This window comes from Schistocerca nitens, chromosome 6 (assembly GCF_023898315.1).
Source record: "Schistocerca nitens isolate TAMUIC-IGC-003100 chromosome 6, iqSchNite1.1, whole genome shotgun sequence".
Taxonomy (NCBI): Eukaryota; Metazoa; Arthropoda; class Insecta; order Orthoptera; family Acrididae; genus Schistocerca; species Schistocerca nitens.
Genome location: NC_064619.1, coordinates 572,821,252 through 572,844,927, shown reverse-complemented (window position 1 = coordinate 572,844,927; position 23,676 = coordinate 572,821,252). Strand labels below are relative to the sequence as shown.

The 23,676-nt window shown below is 42.1% G+C and overlaps 1 protein-coding gene across 1 annotated transcript in view; it reads left to right on the top strand.

Annotated features, from left to right (window-relative positions):
- LOC126262528 (venom dipeptidyl peptidase 4-like) overlaps positions 1–23,676 on the top strand; it is a 272,420-nt gene that overhangs the window by 173,542 nt on the left and 75,202 nt on the right. Inside the window, exon 12 of the mRNA XM_049959201.1 lies at positions 18,087–18,267. Coding sequence (XP_049815158.1) covers positions 18,087–18,267 — 181 coding nt within the window. The remainder of the gene's footprint in view (positions 1–18,086; positions 18,268–23,676) is intronic.

Here is a 23,676-nt window from a genome sequence, read left to right as displayed (position 1 = left end):
TTATTCTGTATGGTCCAGTATATAAATACTGCCATTTCTTATTTAACTTTTTCGTTACTGAGGCCTTTGGATGGTTTCTCAACAATATTTCTTCTTCAGCAGCCTAGGTTATTACCTTCTCCACATTTTATCGAATTCTGCATTTCGTATATGAGCTTGATGTTGTATATTTAAGTAAACTTTCTTTGAGATGTCATCCTTAGTATAGTTTCGAGATTCAATAGAGATTCTCGTTTGCCAGTACGAACTTCTCATATCAATGGATGTCAGGAAGCGGGCACCACAGAATTTCTGAAGTAACTCATCCAAATTCTCAGGTCTTGTCTGTACTAGTATGATTATCTCGTTCATCTATTTGGCGTCGAGACCTAATCTGACGTCACCATTCGCTTTGAGGACCGCCAAAAGCGGGCTATAATATTCAGAATGAGAGGGCTCTACAATTCCCCACTCTAACATTTTGTTAATTTCTTTCTTGACTGCCTCTCTCTTTGACCAAGGAACAGAATAGGAAGTGCGACAAAAAGATTCGTGTGGGTACGTCTTAATGTCGTATTCAAAACCTTTGATTATTCTGGGACATTTACTAAATACGGGCAGATAATTACTTAACAAGCAACACAAATCTTCTTGTTGACTTGCAGATAGGTTTTCGGATTCGGGGATTTTTTCATAAAGTTTAACCTGACTTATTTCTTCTCCAGTATATTAAATATAGGAAATATCATCAATTAAATTACAATATAGCTAATCAAAACTTCATGTGGTACTGGTGCGGGACTACTTTGTCCTTTATCATAGAGATTGTCGAAACGTCGCCTTCGGAGTCCAAGGTACATGTTCCTTCTTTTAAATTGATGACTGCTCCAGCATCACACAAAAAATGTAGACCCCAAACACATGGTACGGTCATTCTCGAAACAGTTAAGAAGGTACTTTCTATTGAAGCCCGCCGCGTCATAATGTTGACTCGTGCCCGCTTCGAGAACTTTTGCGCTTTCGCACTAAATGCTATAGTTACAGTTCATCCAGTAACAGGAAGTGTAAGCACTTTTGCTCCTGGGCTAATTTGTTTATACAATCTTGCGTCATTACGCTAATGGTTGCTCCAGTATCAATCAAAATCTCAACATAAATACCATTTATTACTGCTTGAACTACTGCCTGCAAAATTCGTCCACATTTATTCGAAATGTGAGGTGTTTCTTCAATCAGTTCCTCCCTTAGGTCCAAATTGTCATTATTCCTCAATACATTCACTTTAAAATGATACCTACCCTCCTCATCCTCTCCAGTTATCCTAGTAAGGCTTTCGGTGACCGGTTCTAGTTTAATCTTTCAGTAGATGTCATGTTCGGTGGTTCATGCACTTCAACAATACGTACAGTATGTTCGGAATTTGGTGGTTGTTCCCTTCGCGACTTTATTGCTCCGTTACCAAGTGGTATCGGTCCTTGCGGTGTTGTGCTCGTTGAGTTACATTTGCATCTACCCATCGAACTTCAGCTGTCGAAGGGTGTTTCCAAGGTTGTATTCTATCACGATTGTTTTCTGGGTATACATCACGTCTGCGTGAATTACTATACTGATTATTCGAATCATTCTGTCTGCGCTTACGATATGGTTTTCCTGTACTAATCTGGTTCACCTGATTATTATTACTTTCATAGGTTTCTTTAGTGTAATAGGTGTTACGTTTATATTGATTATTATTATTGGCTTTACTATAGCCACAAGATGTCGCTTGTCCTCCTTCATGTAGTATAGGTTTAGGATTTTTATCTCGGTTGTCATTATTGTTATTATTATTATTATTATTACGTTGTGAGGTATACATTTGATTATTATTCCATACTCGGGCATCTTAGAGTATCATATCGATCGAATCGACTACAGACAGAAACTGTTCCACGTCATAGTCAGGGACATTTATATGTTTCTCACGCATATGAATAGGTAATCGCCCTTTCAAAATACCTATCACTTCCCTATGGGAAATAGGATCAGCCCAGTACCTCGTTTTATTAATGTATTTTTCGAAATATGTCTTAATGAACCTCGTTTAATATTATAAAATTCCGGTTGATACACCTCCTTTTGTAGTCTCTCTTGTTTCCTACTCGACCAGTATTTCGCCAAGAAAAGTTGTTCAGACTCCGCCCATGTATTACGATTCTCACTCGCTTCTGCAGTCCACAGTGCTGCTTCACCTGTGATCTTGGACACAATAAACTGAAGTCTCTCATGTTCAGACCAACTGCGAGGAAAAATACGCTTAAAATTGTTGATGAAAACTTTTGGATGGATGTCATCTTTTTCAGTTGAAAAGGTAGGAAACTGTCTGCTTTTGAATATGCTGTCTTAACCTTTAAAGACAACAAGTACCCTCTTTGGACAAAAGTGTCATCTTCATTTCCATAAGTCAGAAAATTTTGTTAGTTGTATTCCCACAACAGTTACATTTTACTTCATTACAGGATTTATTATTCCTAAGCCTGTTTTCGGAATAGTTGTCTTTAATTAATATATTTCGTGAAGATTTTTGTTCTGACAATTTACAGTTTGTTTCACTTTGCCACTTAGGTAATTCTTCAATTACTTTATCCTTAATAGCCTGAAACTCACTAGCAAATAACTTGACAAGTTCCTCATTTTCAATTTGTTTTTCCTTAACTACCTCAGCTTGTTTCAACTCGAGAGTGGTACTGACTTTCTCTTCTACTTCCTTGTTTTTAACTTCTATCCACTCAGAAAGATCATTATCTAATTTTTTAGTTTGGTACTTTAAATTTTTATCTATGCCCTTGCAAGTGTCTATTTTGAATTCTGACATCTTTTTTAGACAGATCCTCAATTTGCACATCGGTCTTCATGTTACTACTTTCACAGTTCAGATTTTATCTGACAAATCACTATGCCACTTTGAAATAGTTTCACATTTATTCTCCATCTCATTAATTTTACCCATAAAATTGGTGTGTAGGGTAGTCATATCCATGGAAACTTTTATTTCTGATTCACTAAATTTAATACTTAATCGTTCTTCCCACTCTGCTTTTAGGTTATCGAATATCTCATGTAATTGTCTATTATCATCTTTAAGTGAAGCGATTTGATTTTCAAGTGACTCGAACTTGTGGTCAAATGTTTTATTGAGTCAACCAATTTGGGTGTCGAATTTTTCAGTTTGGGAATCAAATTTAGCATTAATATTCTCATTTTGAGAATCAAATTTAGCACCAAACTTCTCATCTAATCGACGCATATTCTCAGTTAACTGACGTTGCATACCGACCGAAGTGGCCGAGCGGTTCTAGGCGCTACATTCTGGAACCACGCGACCGCTACGATCGCAGGTTCGAATCCCGCCTCGGGCATGGATGTGTGTGATGTCCTTAGGTTAGTTAGGTTTAAGTAGTTCTAAGTTGAACCATTTTTAGACGTTGCATACTCGCCATGAATTTAATAATCATATCATCTTCAAGCTCTGTAACATTTGATGTAAGATTCACACTTTCCTGTGTAACTTTGGTATTTATAGACTCGTGTAGATTGCTATTTCTACTCGGGTCTGCTTCTACTGTCACCTCCACACCAATGATATTACTATCGCTTAAATTGTGTGATTGCTGTCCTACATTTATTACATTTGGGACTCCTTCACCAAGCTTTTCCTCACTCAAATTATGCGATTGCTGGTCCATAATTCGTTCCTGAGTTGCCCCCTCATGAGGATTATATCCACTTTCATTCACTTACCCGTCACTTCCAAACTCTGGGCTGCATTATCTCGCGCTCTTCTTGTTCAGGTATACATTTTTCCTATTATTTTTTGTACAAAGTTCGCCTAATAACATATTTTCACAGGTAATGAGGTACAAATCGGAGTAAAATATTTACAAAATATGTAATATTAGTTTAACATAATAGGTCTCACAGGTTGGACTATTTGCAACAAATGAAATTAAATTTTTCCATGTAGTTGTGGTACACTTCTACATTGTACTGCTCGGAGCAGTAGTTGTTGTAACACATTTCATGTAATTTTTACACTTTACAGTTCGCCTATGGACATGACACAAAATACGATCATGCTTTGATCGCTAGCAGCAGGAAAAATTACACTAATTTGCGCACATAGTATGCAGTTCAAAAAACAATAGATACAGTATATATCCTAATGCACATATGGAAACAATCTAACTCGCACATAGTGTGCCCTACAACTGTCATACACAGTATGCACCAGTCTAACATATGTACATAGTATGAAAATCGAATATATATACACACTATGATAAATGAGTCTTCTTGTTCCAGATACATACACACTATTTTGCTACTATGTAACACATGCATCCACTCTGTCTCACCAAATAGATGCAGTTATTCATGTCCATATAAAGTAATTCTGGGGTATTCTGGGTAATTCTTGCAAAGTCATAATAAAATGGTACACATGGAGTTTATATAGGTTATTTTACACACATAAATTGTTTAAATCCAAGTACAAGGTGCCCTCGGTGGCTCAGATGGATAGAGTGTCTGCCATGCAAGCAGGAGATCCTGGTTTCGAGTCCTGGTCGCGGCATACATTTTCAACATGTCCCCAATGATGTATATCAACGCCTGTTTGCAGCTAGGGTGTCGATTTAATTGTCATCTCAGTTTTCAGATTCAGAAGGATGCAGGTTGCAGTAAGTACTGGGAGATGAAGAAGCTTGCACAGGATAGGGTAGCATAGAGAGCTCCATCTGACCAGTCTCAGGACTGAAGACCACAACAACACACAAGTAGTAACTTGTGTTGCCAGATATTTTATTGAATTTTTCACGTATCTGCGCGTTATATACCTAGGTATTCCTGTGGAAACATTGGCATACTTTCACACGAATCCTGCACAGAAACGCCAATTAAGAGATTGATTTCAACATCGGTGTGTTTGACCATAGCATCCTATGAAAGCCCTGGCAGGGACCAGCATGTATGTTTCCATGCATACACTCTGGAATTACTCGAAAATGTCTGCAAGTAAGCCTGTATATGTGTCCATAGAAAGTCTTACATACTGTGTGATGTTAAACTTGTAATGAATCTTACCTCCTCAGAACTTTCGTACTTCAATTGAAATATTCGATTCCGCACAAATTTCGGCCTGACTTGAGTTAATTTTTTACTTAAATTATATATTCCATATCCAAAGATAATTTTGCATATTTTTGATCACTAAAACACCATATTTCTGATAATATAATGTTATTTTTCATATCGATCCTTTTAGCAACATCGATCTTGAAACATGAAAATTATTATTCACAACTGTTAACTTCAATGAGTCAAAAATCACTTTATTGTGAAAGAAATGTTATTATTCTATATTTTCATGTAAATAAAACTTCTGTTTTCATTTTTAATTGTTCTAATTTTACTATCAATAATTCAGTTGACAATAATGCAAAGACAAGCAGCTGATGGTTTTTGTATTGTCAGAATTTGCAACTTCGATTATTAATTATTAGGTGCATAAATCTTTGGACAAATAATTATTTCCAGAAGGCGTTATGTAAATTATACCTGAAAAGTAATATCACTTAAGAGAGTCATAATAACAAAACTCATTCGAACTACACCCCATTATAGAAGGATATGGAAGCTACATACGTAATACTTATAGAAATCTTAGGCACCAAACGCGCCTTAATAGTTTCAATTGTTGTGGAGATTAGTCCACGTAACTGCCAAATTTTTTGTGTTGTATTGGCATGTTGGGTATTGTATATACTTAACAAGTTGTATTGCAGAATATATACTGATTATGTCAAAAAGCAGCCATATTTCAGCGAATTTTACTGAAACGAAACACTTTGGACCTATTAATTGGAAAGCATAAACAGGAACCGAAGTCCTAGACGACGAGACAGCATAACAAGAAAAGTAACATTTATAAGCTAATATAATGTTTCTGTCCATATAAAATTATATAAATGTTGCCAGAATAGTCTGTTCACCATAGGGTATTTACTTTCTGTGGTAAGGGATACGTAACATTATAAACTCCTGACAAACATTTCCTGCATAACCATATTCTGCATCCGTTATGGAATCACCTGTAAGCTTACTAGAGCATGCAGCTATGTCAGGCAATGTGGTTTCACTGAGTTTCTGCATTAAATCCAGATATTCCTATGGGAAGACCCCTTACTTGGTATAAGCTGAAACTTAGCGACATGAAGATATGCAGCTCGATTGAGATGCCATTTCACTATCACTGCTGTCTTTCAGTATATATGTCTTATGTTTGTTCTTGTTCATTCTACCTTGGAGACTGCATATATCTCTGTTGATCATTTTGGTAGGTTTGACTTCTCGAATGCTGATTTTTATTTTGATAAATGTACTAAAACACCTATATTAAATTTATGTGTTCAAGGGTGTAGCATTTCATGGATCTAGCATTCCACATACATGGTATTTAGAAGATCATTATCGAGAACTTAAATTGCCTCCTTTCTACAAAATCTGCCTGTTATAAGTCTTCCAAACCTCAAATTATAAAACGTCTACACAGAAATGTATTGTGTGTTGGTTTGTTAAGCTCTTGAAATATGGTCTCCATAGTTATTATTGAATAATATCTCTATCCAAAAGTTTTGAAATTATTGAAATGATTTCATTCACATGTGCTGTATTGCTGGCTGTGGCCAATGCTGTAAGCAGCCATAATCGTTTACTATTTCGTTAGGGTCATCATTGTGTATGTGTTGTGGAGGCCAATTGCTAATTTTTTTATCCCAAATATCTATAATTCTACTGTCAAGTATGTCCTCTAACACTGGTTAACTATTTTTTTTGTATTTCACACTGTTGGGGCTTCCTTGTATACGTCAGTCATATATAATATTCGACCATACATAGTAAAGTTTTGTTGAGTTGTGAAATTTTTAAGAACATTTGATTGTGTAAACATGATGTTCTTTCAAATTCTATGTCATCAATGTAGTGTATTTTGCAGTTTTGCATAAACTGATAGGCTGGGTTCCCAAATATACGATTTGTCGTTGACTACTCCATGTATTCTACCTATCTGACTACCACTGAATTGTTTAATTAAGCTGCCGGCTGTATCTTCTTCTGAAACATTTGCTGTGACATTCTTTCAAATGTTTCAGTAACAGATCTAAATGCTTCTCTGAGTGACTGAGTCTTTCCAAATGCCCTAACCTTAGCAGTCGCAGTTTCTCCAGGATAATGTTCTGCGATCCAACGACTCTATATCTAATCAACATGTTGTTGTACACTAAGTAGACTTTGAGATAATATGTACATAACCTCAAAATTACCTGTGAGGGAATACATGGTTCCCAGAGTCTATGATCCGCACAGCTTTAAAGTCTGCTACACAGCATAACAGGCAAGGCGACGAAGTGGTACCAACATACTATGCACAGGCGTGAAATTGACAAACTATCCGAATTTTCACAGACTGTTTTCAATCATGTGTATGACTATATTAATGATGATTAGTGTGTTAAAGGCAACACGTAAATATAAGAGATAAATGAAAGAAGAAACGCTAATTAGTATGAACTGTACTAATAAAAATAAATTTCAGCCTATCGAGATAACATAACTGTTTTAGTAAAGCAAAGTACCCCCGATCGTTACGAATTAGCAAAACGGGTTTTAAGGGCTGGGTAGACAGACAGACGCTCAAGAAAGTGAGACTAGTAGGGTTTCATTTTTACTGATTTAGGTGACGAAATCCAAACAACGAAAATAGCTACGACAGTTACTGAAGATGACGGCCGCATAAATAACCCCCCCCCCCCTCCCCTAATCTTTATTGGAAATGTTCTAGTTGCAATCGATACATCAGCATATTACTCGTAGATATGCTTTCGATCCAAATCACGTTTACAGGAATGCAAATAAAATCCATTTGCCTATACACGTGGTAATTCAGATCCGACTATTAAACCGAGCGAGGTGGCGCAGTGGTTAGCACACTGGACTCGCATTCGGGAGGACGACGGTTCAATCCCGTCTCCGGCCATCCTGATTTAGGTTTTCCGTGATTTCCCTAAATCGCTTCAGGCAAATGCCGGGATGGTTCCTTTGAAAGGGCACGGCCGATTTCCTTCCCCATCCTTCCCTCACCCGAGCTTGCGCTCCGTCTCTAATGACCTCGTTGTCGACGGGACGTTAAACACTAATCTCCTCCTCCTCCTCCCACGATTAATGCCACCGCGTTTTAGAACTGCGAGTATTCCCATTGCCATGTAGCTTACGAAACACTTCGTCTAATGAACGTTTTCTGGTTGTGGGGCGAGTCTAATGGAGAATTCGAAACATTGTAGAATAAGTTTGGCAGCTATGTAGCCGTTTATTTCCTGGGGTGGTGCAGAATTATCCTTCTACATTTACTCGATAATAACAATATTTTGTTATTTCGATAAACATCGCGAATGATTGCCACATAAGCGGTAACATAAAGGTAGAAAATTATTGTTTTTGAGCCCAGAAAGCTCTGTGCAACGGAAACTGCAGATCATTTTGCCATTTTCGTTGCGAAATTGCCGGCTCATTCAAGTCTGGGGTAATAATAGAGGGCTGTTTGCCTGGGTTGTCTGATAGTGTAGTGAAAGGTGTTTGCTACTGCAAGGGAGGTCTGGTTTGTTTTCGGTTCTAATCTCGATGGAGGCAGTAAAGCAATTTTAAGAAATTGTCACGCCCCCAATACGTTTTATTGCCACCTTTATTATGTACCGGCGTCCTGTGGCTGTAAATAAAAAGATCTAATAGAATTTCATACTTCTTACTGATTACTTTTTGCGCTTCTGTCAATAACTGAATCGACTTACGTGGGGCACTGAATGGTTTTTGACTGAATTTCGTTATGAATCTTCATGCATTGTTAAATATGCACAATTTCATGGTAGGTCAGCAACAGTAATCCAGTATGACTGGTCTGAAACTGGACACAGACCGTTTAGCAACCGAATACGCATAATATTTTGCTAATTCGTAACGATCTAGGGTACTTCGTCTTACTAAAACAGTTATGTTGACTCGATAAACTGAAATTCATTTTTATTAGTACAGTTCATACTAACTAGCGTTTCTTCTTTCATTTGCATCTTATATTTACGTGTTGTGTTTAACACACTAATCAGCATAGTCATACACATGATTGAAAACAGTCTGACAAAGTTCGGATAGTCTGTCAATTCACGCCTGTGCGTAGTATGTTGGTAGCACTTCGTCGCCTTGCCTGTTATGCTGTGTAGCGGACTTTAAAGCTGTGCAGATCAGCATAACGAAAATGCGAGGGGTCTCGCTCGTTTTATCCACGACTGTACATTTTACTGCACATTTTCTACCGTCGAAAAAGGGTTCCAGAAACGGAAATGACCAGAGGAAAAGCTTGGTAATTTCTGTAGCTGAATACCACTCCTTTGTTGTGTTAAATTATTGGTTGCTCAGGAAGAGCCCTGACTTCAAAAACACGCGTATGAGTGTTTTAAATACATAAATGGATGGTGCATAAGTTCGTTACGTTTTCCATAAGTCATAATAGAGACTCCAATCATCAGTAATATATTCTCCTTTATTATTTATAGCAATCTGGGAACGATTTGGTAAATTTCGATTCCGCGACAGTAGAAATTGCGTGGTTTTGATGTAAAGAACCCGTCAAGCTATATTCAGAGCGTATTTTTATCTGGAAAGAAAGTTCCTTGAAGGTTGTTCGATAGAGAGCGGAAACGATGAAAATCGAAGCCACAAGATCAGGTGAATAAGGAGGGTCTGGAATGACTTCACAACCGAACTCCTGTATAGTGTTTTTAGTCAGTTTGGTAGAATGCGGGCGAGCATTATAGTGGAGTAGCATCACTTCACTCAGTCTTCCTAGTCGTTGTTCCTGGACTGCGTCTGCAAGGCGTCTCGGTTGTTGACAAATAAGTGTCAGCACTGATGGTTACACCTCGGGGAAGCAGTTCGTAGCACACCACACTGTCGCTGCTCCACCACATACGTAACATTATCTTTTGTGGATGCTCGCAGGTTGCCGGCCGCTGTGGCCGAGCGGTTCTGGGCGCTTCAGTCCGGAACCGCGCTGCTGCTACGGTCGCAGGTACGAATCGTGCCTCGGGCATGGATGTGTGTGATGTCCTTAGGTTAGTCAGGTTTAAGTAGTTCTAAGTCTAGGGGACTGATGACCTCAGATGTTAGGTCCCACAGTGCTCACAGCCATTTGAACCATTTTGATGCTCGTAGGTCCTTTACAGGGAGTTGCTGCTTTGTTTGGGCTCAACCATTCCTTTCTTTTCCTTATTTTAGAATAAAGACACCATTTCTCGTCACCACTAATGATACGGGGTAGAAATAGTCGGAGTTGTTCTCGAGCCAATTGATGAAGAGCAAGCAGAGACGCACTTATGACCACCCACTGATTTTTGTGGTTTTGGCTTAGAGCATGCCGTGCCCATACAGCCGACTTTTGAACGTTCCCCATTGCATGGAAATGTCGCACGATTTGCCAGTTCTCGAGTACACTGACGTTGATAATCGTGGATTAATGGTTTTAAACGGTATCAGAGCCCTGAATGTCTTCCTGAACGTGGTGTGAGACACTAAAGTCAAAACGATCTTCCTTAAAACGAGAAAACCATTTCCCTGCCTTGCTCTTTCCAGTAGCATCATCTCCCATACAGGGCGCAAATGTCTGCGGCTGCCTCCGCTACTGTCAGCCCTTTGTTTATCTCAGACAGAATAATATGTCGGAAATGTTCCGATTTCTCCACTTGACACTCCATTTTCCAGCGTCCACGGGTCCACTCACTATCTCGAGATGCAAAATGACAATATAAACTCAAATAGCAATAGTGAACTACAAGTAGAAAATGACTGTCGATAAAAAACCCATATCAACGGGAATACCAACACGCAAAAAGAAAAGGAAAACGTTACGAACTTTTACACGAACCTAATGTAAAAGGAAAGTAAAGTATTCAATTGCTAAAGCAACTGCAATTATAGCACGATTTTACGATAGTCTTATTACATATCTCTACCCACATTCACTTTCAAATTATCGTTTATAAGTTGCATCTGTTATTTACAGACACTATGGAAATGGCCGTTACATGCTGATCCCACTCTTCCACACCACAGCCAAATAATGCAGAGGACGACACGGGATTTGGCAGGTCCTGAGTGGGCTATGTGTGTCCAGCAGGGCTTTGAATCAGTAATGGATGAACTCCACGTTCATCTAAATCATATTCATTTCGTCAGTGTGGTCACTGGAACTGCTGTCAGAATTTAATGAAATCAGTAGTCTCTAGTTTCTTCAAGCATATTAGCTGTTCGCATCTGTACTGCCAGTTCAGATTTATTTTTCACTAGACATTCATTCTTCCAAGATTTTGTTATTACTCCCTTTGTGTGACTTTCAGTATTATGCCAACCTGATGTTAAAGTTTGTCAATCAATTCACTTATGCCAGTATGTATTTTCTTTTGTTCCTTGCCTCACAACCCTTAAATTGAACCCATCTGTGTTCATTGCAGTTTAAATGAGAGTGTTACGTAGAACTAAAATTAAAAAAAAATTAGTTTAAGTAATTGTTAAACTGATAAAAGGGATAACGCTAAGTGGAATAAGACCATTAATATCATTGTGTGACCTGTAGCTAGATTTATTTGGATAAAAATATGTCTATAATGGCGCATCAGATCACGCGACAAACCACTGTGTATTTGTTTCTCCTTCGCCTCCCCTCCCCTATCGACCGGTACGCTTGCCTCTTGTGGCACCCGTCTCACCGCATTCAGATTGTGCCATCTGGCAAGACACTGCTTGCAACGCAGCGAGGACAAGCACACTGAGCCCGGGAAACGGCTGCAATTGGTTGATACCTAGCCTCTACCATTCGACTCATCGAATCACCAATCACAAAGTTAAAATGTATGATGAAAAAGTTTCCGTTTGAAGGAGTTACTGCAGCGTATGTCCAACGTAGTGCGACTCCGATGCGGTTACATAAGGACCGACATGTAGACGAGGTATTACAGTAGCATTCGTGTCCTTCCGACGTGCGTGCGATGAATGTGAACTACGGCGACGTTATTACCAAATGCGACCAACAGGGACAGCGTTCTTTTATTCTTTTCTTGGCTGCTGAAGGACAGACCCCGGCACACATCCATCAGAGAACGAAGAATGTGTATGGGGGCAGCATGTCTGTCGAAAACCACCACTGTAAAATGGTACATCAAGTCCTGTGCTACTTCATGATAGCGCCCGCCCTCGTATCACAAATGTTGTAACGCCAACTAGGGTGGGAGACACTCGAATGCCTGCCCTATAGACCTTATCTCTCTCCATATATTATGCCTTCGGTCCCTTAAAATGGAACTGAAGGGTCAACGATTCCTGTCCGATGAGGACGTGCAGCAGGCAGTTACAGTCCTCTTGATGTAGTACAGCGATACACGCTGTTCCACGAAATGGCTATCTTCAACTTGGCGCGTCGTTGATATGATTGCCTCAATGCTCATGGTGATTTTGCCTCATTGGCATGCCGATCCTGAATTGAACGGCCTTCCAACGGAAACTTCTTGATCGTCCCTTATATTTTAATGGAGATATAGCCCTGGTGCATATGTATCGCCTCTATCGCCTTCCCTGGAGTGGAAGTTCGTTTTTGACTGCTATAGGCGTGCAGTCCTGCGAACGAGAACGGAAAGAAAAGTGGCAGGGCAGATGCTGGCCACAGTTACGGTGGTCTACAGCGCAAACTGAAGCCGGCTGACAAAACTCTGCATGAGGAAACACTGGCATCCCTCTGTTTGAGTGGGGGTAAAGTGCGTGCATCTGCGCTGGCAGCCAGTAGGGTCTTAGCACTCATAGCAATGAGGTGGTTGCTAACACTTCTGGAAAAGAATCGATGGCACACAATAGAGAAGCACCCACTTCGGGACCTGGAGAAGATCAACCAGGAGATGATGCAAACATTGGCAGACTAGCATAGCGACATATGAATACAGCAAAGAGCAAAACACCAATGGAAGAACCCAAACAAAGAAGAGGATATTAGAGTTGAAGTAATTCGGATTCACCATTGCTAAAGTTTGTAGCAGCAGCCACAGGGATGGATTTCAGACATTTGGCTTGACTGTCAGGAGACACTGGTACCCATGCGATACAGCCTTTTTTCTGTGTCACAGCCTAGAGTGGCGGATTGTTAGATGCTCCACAGTAGTTTCTCGGCTGAGTGAAATAAAAGTAAATCATGTGACTACATAGGGTTTCGCAGCTTGATAATACTTGAAAGTCTGCTCGAGTATGGTGCCATATCCTAAAATCACATTATGAGGTAACGGGCGAGTTGCAGCGCCCTGGAAATATTCTAAGTTCGGAGTTGGCGTTGCCGCACGGGCCGCTCGACAATCCGGAGCCCAGCAGCAAACACGTTGTGCTGAACATTAGCCTGGGTCCAGAGAGCGCATGGTGGTTAATTTCATGGTGAGGCTGTGTCGATGGAGGAGACATGCCGGGAGTGCCAAAGATGGCGGCCTTTGTGAAACCTTGTATGTATTGTATTGTATGTTAACTGGGGACCTAGAAACGACGGAGTGGCTCTGTCCCCGCCGCAGCTGCAGTGGTCCACAATCCCACGACGACTACGGCAGCCCATTTCACCCCTCCGCCGCCCCACACCGAACCCAGGGATATTGCGCAGTTTGCCCCCCCCCCCCCCAGGGAACATCTCACACCAGACGAGTGTAGCCCCTATGTTTGCATGGTAGAGTAATGGTGGTGTACGCGTATGTGGAGAACTCGTTTGTGCAGTAATCGCCGGCATGGTGTAACTGAGGCGGAACAAGGGGAACCAGCCCGCATTCGCCCAGGCAGATGGAAAACGGCCTAAAAACCATCCACAGACTGGCTGGTTCACCACTCGACACAAATCCGCCAGGGGGATTCGTGCCAGGGACCAGGCGCTCCTTCCCGCCCGGAAAGCCGTGCGTTAGACCACACGGCCAATCAGGCGGGTTTTGTGAAACCTTAATGGCAGACATTTCACAGTTTATATAGAAATTAATAGTAGCCAGAGGAATCATGATACCTCAAAAAGAAACATGTACATTACCATTATTTGCATGACGATTCTGATGGTGCAATCAGATTTTCAATATCATTATTAGTTTAAAGTTTAGAATCTGACGATAAATTATACAAGTAACACCCAAAATCTAAACGGTTCATCAGATTTTGTCGATTGACGTGTCTTTAGAAAGGTATTAGTGTAAACCTTAATTGGTATAAATTACAGGAATGTAACTTGAATAGCACATGAGTTATTGGAGGTCAAAGTGGCCAATTCATCAGATTTTGTCGATTGACGTGTCTTTAGAAAGGTATTAGTGTAAACCTTAATTGGTATAAATTACAGGAATGTAACTTGAATAGCACATGAGTTATTGGAGGTCAAAGTGGCCAATTACTATCGATCGTGTCAGGCCATAAGTACTCCACAGTTACACGAAGAAACTGTAGCAGCATGCTTATAAATATATTTATTCATCTATGTCTTTGTTTATATCCGATATATACTATTCATGAAGAAATTGGTTAAATATTTACTGTGTTTTAGAAAGCACAAAGACCTTAGGCTACTGGTCTACCTTTTGTTGCTATTCCTTTGATATATGTTTATTTAATTTGTTTATGTATTTAATAATGTGTGTTAGAACGTGTTTATGGTCCTGCCGTAGGAATATTTATTTAATTTCAAGTTATTTAAATGTAAATCCAGTATTTCGTATGTGTTTCGATATGTTTGTGAGTGTACGTTAGCTTGCAGACGTGGAGGGAGCGCTCCAGCCAATCACAGAGCTCGTTCCTAAGAGAGACGTATGGAGGTTGGGGAGGAGCATTGTTTCCGGAGAGGACAGGAGTGAGTTCGGAATGGTGCGGCACGGGAGTACGGCACAGGACACGAGGACGCTGGAAGCGACGGCTCGACTGACGCACGGTCGCGGAAAAAGACTTGGAGAGTGGGTTTTTGCGCGTGGTGGCGAGAGATAGAAACACTTCGGAGTGCCGACTTGTGAACTTGCGAGATTTCCGTGGTTTCTACAGTGAAGACGTAGTGAATATCTCGCGAGCTATATTGTCGGTCATAACTAATTACGTGCAGTAGGAATCTATTGCTTCCCTGTTATTCAACTTATATTTTTTTTAATTGGTGGACCATCGACACCAATGAGTTTTTTGCAGAACTATACCGCATTCTCAAAAGTACTTCAACTATCGTACTCAGAATTTAAAGTCGTTAAGAGAGTACCAGCAGAATTTATTTAACTGCAAATCTTTCATTTATAAAAGTCTATATTACGTTCAAAATTCGCAATTGCCGAGTAACCTTCGACCATTCGATTCATGTGTGTATTCTTATCGTATACTGTAGTCTCAGCAGTATTTGGCCTGTAATGCGGCAGCTACGTATCCCAGCCCCTAGACGACGAAACCAGCCAAAACTTTTAATATTTCAACTCTTGAGCCAGTGGGTACGTAGTTGAGGGCCAGCACACCGTCACAATTTCATTCTATTTTTTGAAAGCCCGCAACATCATTCGATATTTCGGCGATCCATCTGTCCACCATCTTCAAAAGAACGCTGCTGCTGCTGCTGCCCCTGACTCCTGCTGAAAATTGATGCCAAGACTACAAATCGTCCCCCTGTATACGACACCGTACCGTACACTGCTCATGCACCGCCCGTCACAGTTGCTGCCCTCCAAGACAGGCAGACGGCCCCGACCTTATCAGAACACCAGCGGCAACGCTACATCGCACTCGAGAGCATTTTCCAACACCGGGGCTGGCCGCACCGAAGAATTTTTTGTATTGATACGGGATAGTACAGATCTCCACGTCCTGCTACAGTGTGACAATTATTGAACTACACGAAACAAAACCTAAATTAGTTACAAACTGTATGCAAACGTCACTACAGATATTCAGATGTAGGATATGACATTTTCGATATGCTTGCCATCACTGACGATGACGTGACGCAGACGAATAGTGAAATTATGGATGACCCGCTGAAGTGTCGGAACCTCGATGCTATCGATGACCTCCTGAATGGCTGTTTCCAGCTCAGCAATGGTTTCGAGTTTATTGATGTACCCTTGTGTTTAATACAGCTCGACAAAAAGGAGTCGAATGTGTTCAGATCCAGAGGATATGGCGACCAATCGAGGCCCATGCCAGAGGCCTCTGGATACCCCAGAGCCAGAATGCGGTCCCCAAAGTTCTCCTCCAGGACATCAAACACTCTCCTGCTTCGATGGGGTTGAGCTCCGTCTTGCATGAACCACATCTTGTCGAAATCAGGGTCACTTTGGATAATGGGGATGAAATCATATTCCAAAAACTTTCACGAATCGTTCAGTGATCACCGTGCCACCAAGGAATATCGCATCGATTATTCCCTGCCTGGACATTGCGCACCACACGGTCCCCTGTTGGGGGTGAAGAAACTTCTCGATCGCGAAATGCGGATTCTCAGTCACCCAGATGCGCCAATTTTGCTTATTGGCGAACCCAACCAGACTAAAGTGACCAATAATAACGAGACACGTGCACATGCGCATACTAATTCACTTCATGCCCCGCGGCCAACTGTGCATTTTGAACGTCCTGGCGATAACCGTTCAGAAAGTATGACAATTTTATTTCATATAGTTCCATAATTGTCAACCTGTATGAGGAAGCCATTGCCTCTGTTAACCAAATTGGCTGCCAACCTAATTTCAATTGCCTCTTTATAAAAACTGTTTCGAAAACCTGAAGAACTGGCAACTACCACAGTCTTGTCAAATTTCATCCCGTGTCCCTCGTTTAGCCAATGTTCCACTACCGCCGATTTTTCCGGCTGTTCTAGCGTCGTGTGACGGCGATGTTTCATGTATCCTGAACTGTGCGAATCGAATGGTCGATGTAAGCTTTCCAACATCAACATTGAATTTTATATATGCCAGGTTCCCTAAGTCCCTAATCATCTTTCACAGAGCTGAGTAGTGCCCTGATATTGGAACGTGGACAGAACACTCTTAATGTTAAAACTTCTAAAAATTCCTCCAGTCGTAAACGATGTGCTCTCAGCATGAGGAATAAAGACCACAGCTTTATGCTTCCCTTCATGTACCCCAGGGGATGGTCGACACCAGCCAGCGAAACATGCAGTCACACTTTACCGAAATAACTCAAAAGATGTCTCAATCAAAACACAGATGCTAAAGATATAACTATCAAAACGCATCTTCATCAACTTTAATTTTGCCAGTCAACATTAAATAACAGATGGCATGAAAATATTCGAATAGATCCAGTAAAATGGTCAGCTGTGAAGCTCAGTAAGCATACAACGTACTGTAGGTGTCAGCGATGTTGAATAAACGTTTTTTAATGTTTATTTTCTGTTTCTCCACTCTGAGAAATATTAATGTGTCTTTTTCTTGCTATTTTTCATGCTTCCCAGCAGGATTTCATTCTATATTTCACATGTCTGATTTTCGGTGTTAACCGAATTTGAATAACCAGTTGATATATAATATTTTTGTGAATAACCAGTTGGATGCCTCCGATCTAAACACAATAACATGTAATTTCAGATCGTCAAATTAAAAAGGGAACATTCAAGTAAAAGGACGTGTTTTGTATGCGCTAAAGAAGTATGTTTAACATTTAGCTGTAAATATACCCTACCTTAAAGAGTGTGAGTAGATATATACACATCATTTGAAATACAATAAGACGTGTGTACTTTCTGCCAGATACGTTCTCAAACTCACAGATCCAGTTATATCAGAAGTGAAAATTTTAGAATCTCACCTGATATTCGATAAATTTCTGCAGATGCTCGCAGTCGCAGTCCACCATGTTTGTTTATTACCCTGCCAAAACTTTTTGTTGTCTTATTTGTGGGTCTGCAGTCCACCTTGCCTAATAACCGATTTACTTGACAGTAAGTGTACCACAAAAAGTGTTTTCCCTGTTGTGTCTCACAGATATCAGCAAAGATGTGGTGTTGAACTTGGACCTGCGGAGGTCGCTGTCCCTCAAGCAGCTCCCTCAACGCTTGGACGACTGGGTGGACGTGGGCGACGGAATGCGTGCACAGGTTCGCATGTGGCTCCCGCCGGGGCTCGACCCAGAGGGCTCCGAGAAGAGGCCAGCCATCGTCGATGTGTGAGTATAGGCGGCCCTCCGCTGGTCTGAAACCCTACACTTCCAGCAACAAAATCCTACAAGATCGTTGTTTCCCAAGGATTCGACAGAGTATTCCTCGACGGACCCAGTTGGTCAGGTACCAACGCGCAAGGTACTGCCGGCCGCTGTGACCGAGCGGTTCTAGGCGCTTCAGTCCGGAACCGCGCTGCTGCTACGGTCGCAGGTTCGAATCCTGCCTCGGGCATGGATGTGTGTGATGTCCTTAGGCTAGTTAGGTTTAAGTAATTCTAAGTTCTAGGGGACTGATGACCTCAGATGTTAAGTCCCATAGTGCTCAGAGCCATTTGAACCATTTTGTTCACAATATACTCAGGGTAATGTGCTTTCCAAGATTCACCGTCAGCAATTTTTCAATATCAGCAACAACAGAAAAACCACGCTATACTATACTTTGAGGTGTCAAAAATCTCGGGATAGCGATATGCATACAGGGTGTTACAAAAAGGTACGGCCAAACTTTCAGGAAACATTCCTCACACACAAATAAATAAAAGATGTTATGTGGACATGTGTCCGGAAACGCTTAATTTCCATGTTAGAGCTCATTTTAGTTTCGTCAGTATGTACTGTACTTCCTCGAGTCACCGCCAGTTGGCCCAATTGAAGGAAGGTAATGTTGACTTCGGTGCTTGTGTTGACATGCGACTCATTGCTCTACAGTACTAGCATCAAGCACATCAGTACGTAGCATCAACAGGTTAGTGTTCATCACGAACGTGGTTTTGCAGTCAGTGCAATGTTTGCAAATGCGGAGTTGGCAGATGCCCATTTGATGTATGGATTAGCACAGGACAATAGCCGTGGCGCGGTACGTTTGTATCGAGACAGATTTCCAGAACGAAGGTGTCCCGAAAGGAAGACGTTCGAAGCAATTGATCGGCGTCTTAGGGAGCACGGAACATTCCAGCCTATGACTCGCGACTGGGGAATACCTAGAACGACGAGGACACCTGCAATGGACGAGACAATTCTTCGTGCAGTTGACGATAACCCTAATGTCAGCGTCAGAGAAGTTGCTGCTGTACAAGGTAACGTTGACCACGTCACTGTATGGAGAGTGCTACGGGAGAACCAGTTATTTCCGTGCCATGTACAGCATGTGCAGGCACTATCAGCGGATGATTGGCCTCCACGGGTACACTTCTGCGAATGGTTCATCCAACAATGTGTCAATCCTCATTTCAGTGCAAATGTTCTCTTTACGGATGAGGCTTCATTCCAACGTGATCAAATTGTAAATTTTCACAATCAACATGTGTGGGCTGACTAGAATCCGCACGCAATTGTGCAATCACGTCATCAACACAGATTTTCTGTGAACGTTTGGGCAGGCATTGTTGGTGATGTCTTGATTGGGTCCCATGTTCTTCCACCTACGCTTAATGGAGCACGTTATCATGATTTCATACGGGATACTCTACCTGTGCTGCTAGAACATGTGCCTTTACAAGTACGACACAACATCTGGTTCATGCACGATGGAGCTCCTGCACATTTCAGTCGAAGTGTTCGTACGCTTCTCAACAACAGATTCGGTGACCGACGGATTGGTATAGGCGGACCAATTCCATGGCCTCCACGCTCTGCTGACCTCAAACCTCTTGACTTTCATTTATGGGGGCATTTGAAAGCTCTTGTCTACGCAACCCCGGTACCAAATGTAGAGACTCTTCGTGCTCGTATTGTGGACGGCTGTAATACAATACGCCATTCCCCAGGGCTGTATCAGCGCATCAGGGATTCCATGCGACGGAAGGTGGATGCATGTATCCTCGCTAACACCCCGGTACCAAATGTAGAGACTCTTCGTGCTCGTATTGTGGACGGCTGTTATACAATACGCCATTCCCCAGGGCTGTATCAGCGCATCAGGGATTCCATGCGACGGAAGGTGGATGCATGTATCCTCGCTAACGGAGGACATTTTGAACATTTCGTGTAACAAAGTGTTTGAAGTCACGCTGGTACGTTCTGTTGCTGTGTGTTTCCATTCCATGATTAATGTGATTTGAAGAGAAGTAATAAAGTGAGCTCTAACATGGAAAATAAGCGTTTCCAGACACATGTCCACATAACATATTTTCTTTCTTTGTGTGTGAGGAATGTTTCCTGAAAGTTTGACGGTACATTTTTGTAACACCTTGTATGCAGATAGCAGTAATATCGCGTACACAAGTTATAAAAGGGCATTGCATTGGCGGAGCTTTATTTGTACTTACGTTATTCACGTGAAAGTTTTTCCGACGTGAATTTGGCCGCACGATGGGAATTCACGAACTTTGAACGCGGAATGGCAGTTGAGCTAGATGCACAGGTCATTCCATTTCGGAAATCGTTAGGGAATTCAATATTTCGGTATCCACAATGTCGAGATTGTGCCGAGAACATTAAATTTCTACCTCTCACAACGGATGACGCAGTGGACGACGGCCGTCACTTAACTACCGAGAGCAGCGGCATTTGTGTAGAGTTGTCAGTGCTAACAGACAAGCAACACTGTGCAAAATACCTACAGAAATCAGTGTGAGACGTACGAAAGCGAATCCGTTTGGACAGTGCGGTGAAATTCAGCATTAATGGGCTATGGCAGCAGGCGCGACAACCTTTGCTAACAGTACGACATCGCCTGCAACGCGTCTCCTGGGCTCTTGAACGTAACGGTTGGACATTGTAAGACTAGAAAACCGTGGCTGATGGTTGGTTTGGAGTGTGGTGCAGACCCTGCGAAGCCACGGAGCCAAGTAGTCAACAAGGCACTGTGCAAAATGGCGGTGTATCCATAATCGTGTAATCTGTGTTTACTTGCAATGGAATGCGTCCTCTGGTCCAACAGAACTGGTCATTGACTGGAAATGATTATGTTCGACTACCTGGAGACCTTTTTCCGCCATTCGTGGACTTCATGTACCCAAACCAAGATGTTCTGTGTCACAGGGCCACGGTTGTTCGCGACTGGTTTGAAGAATATTTTAGACATTTCGCGCGAATGATTTGGGCATCCAGATCAGCCCAAATGAATCCCATCGAACGTTTGAGGCACACAATCGAGAGATAAGTTCGCGCACAAAATCCTGCACAGCAATTATTGACGGCTATAGAGGCAGCATGGCTCAATGTTTCTCCAGTGGACTCTAGACGACTTTTTGAGTCCATGCCACGTCGAATTGCTGCACTATCCCGCAAAAAAAGGAGGTTCCGATAAGATTGGTTGGTTGATTTGGGGGAGGGGAGGGTTGGGTTTTTCGGGGAAGTAGAAGACCAGACAGCGAGGTCATCGGTCTCATCAGATTAGGGAAGGATGGGGAAGGAAGTCGGCCGTGCCCTTTCAAAGGAACCATCGCGGCATTTGCCTGGTGCGATTTAGGGAAAGCACGGAAAACCTAAATCAGGATGGCCGGACGCGGGATTGAACCGTCGTCCTCCCGAATGCGAGTCCAGTGTCTAACCACTGCGCCACCTCACTCGGTGTTCCGATAAGATATTAGGAGGTTTCCCATATTAGGAGGTATTACCTCAGTGTACATCCCGCTCGAAAACTGGAGCAATTTCTCTTGATTTATGTCGCCTGGGATTTCGAGAGCTGCCGGCCGGTGTGGCCGAGCGGTTCTAGGCGCTTCAGTCTGGAACTGCGCGGCCGCTACGGTCGCAGGTTCGAATCCTGCCTCGGGCATGGGTGTGTGTGATGTCCTTAGGTTAGTTAGGTTTAAGTAGCTCTAAGTTCTAGGGGACAGATGACCTCAGATGTTAAGTCCCATAGTGCTCAGAGCCATTTTTTTTAACCATTTCGAGACCTGTGGCGCACAGTTTACATAAGGTGCTCGATAACTTTACGGTAAAAGTAAACGTTAAACGGTCTTTACTGGGTACCTTCCGACAAGAAACTAGTTATTTTAGTGCAATAAAACACACATATTCAAAGTAACAAAGTATGTGTTACAATGTTTCGTATAATTTTCCCGCACTCTCTTATATGCCACTGTTATCGGTTTTGCAATGAGTCAGGCAGTCAGCAGTTGATCAGCCAGTCCCATTTCAGCTTCTGCTGGAGTATCACACATCAACGACTTCAAGCAATTCCATAGGAAGAAATCCATTGGAGTAAAAATCGGACGATCATTCTGGTCATGATACATGCCATATCTTTGTAATCCAGTGATGAGGGTGAGTGCAGTCACTAATATCGAAGTAGTTTGGTGAACCGTCGTGCCGAAACCACATAACTGATCTTGTGCAACAATACCAGTCCACACACTGACAGAAAATTGTTTTTCGTTATCTGAGCTTGGCACGTCGATCTTCATCATTCCATGCATGGCTGTTGTGCGAAAGACGCCTCTTCCGTGAACAATGCTATAGCGACGATATGGTATTGCTGGACGCTACCGTTACTACGTCCCATCTACGCACGCCCACTGCTCTCCCGTCCAGTCCCGCAGTCTTCGAGCTGCATTAGTCATCAGAATGCCTTTCCCCTGTGAGCGTAGTAGCGACAGCAATGCCATATAGCGTATACCACAGATACTAGTCAGTGAAATACATGATGCACCAAATGGGAATGCCAATCGAGAGGCGATTACGGTTCAACACGTCCTACTACACTACTGGCCATTAAAATTGCTACACCAAGAAGAAATGCAGATGACAAACGGGTATTCATTGGACAAATGTATTATACTAGAACTGACATGTAATTACATTTTCAAACAATATGGGTGCATAGATCCTGAGAAATCAGTACCCAGAACAACCACCTCTGGTCGTAATAACGGCCTTGATACGCCTGGGCATTGAGTCAAACAGAGCTTGGATGGCGTGTACAGGTACAGCTGCCCATGCAGCTTCAACACGATACCACAGTTCATCAAGAGTAGTGACTGGCGTATTGTAACGAGCCAGTTGCTCGGCCACCATTGACCAGACGTTTTCAGTTGGTGAAAGATCTGGAGAATGTGCTGGCCAGGGCAACACTCGAACATTTTCTGTATCCAGAAAGGCCCGTACAGGACCTGCAACATGCGGTCGTGCATTATCCTGCTCAAATGTAGGGTTTCGCAGGGATTGAATTAAGGGTACAGCCACGGATCGTAACACATCTGAAATGTAACGTCCACTGTTCAAAGAGCCGCCAATGCGAACAAGTGGTGACCGAGACGTGTAACCAATGGCACCCCATAACATAACGCCAGGTGATACGCCAGGATGGCGAAGACGAATACACGCTTCCAATGTGCGTTGACCACGATGTCACCAAACACGGATGCGACCATCATGATGCTGTAAACAGAACCTGGATTCATCCGAAAAAAATGACGTTTTGCCATTCGTGCACCCATGTTCGTCGTTGAGTACACCATCGCAGGCGCTCCC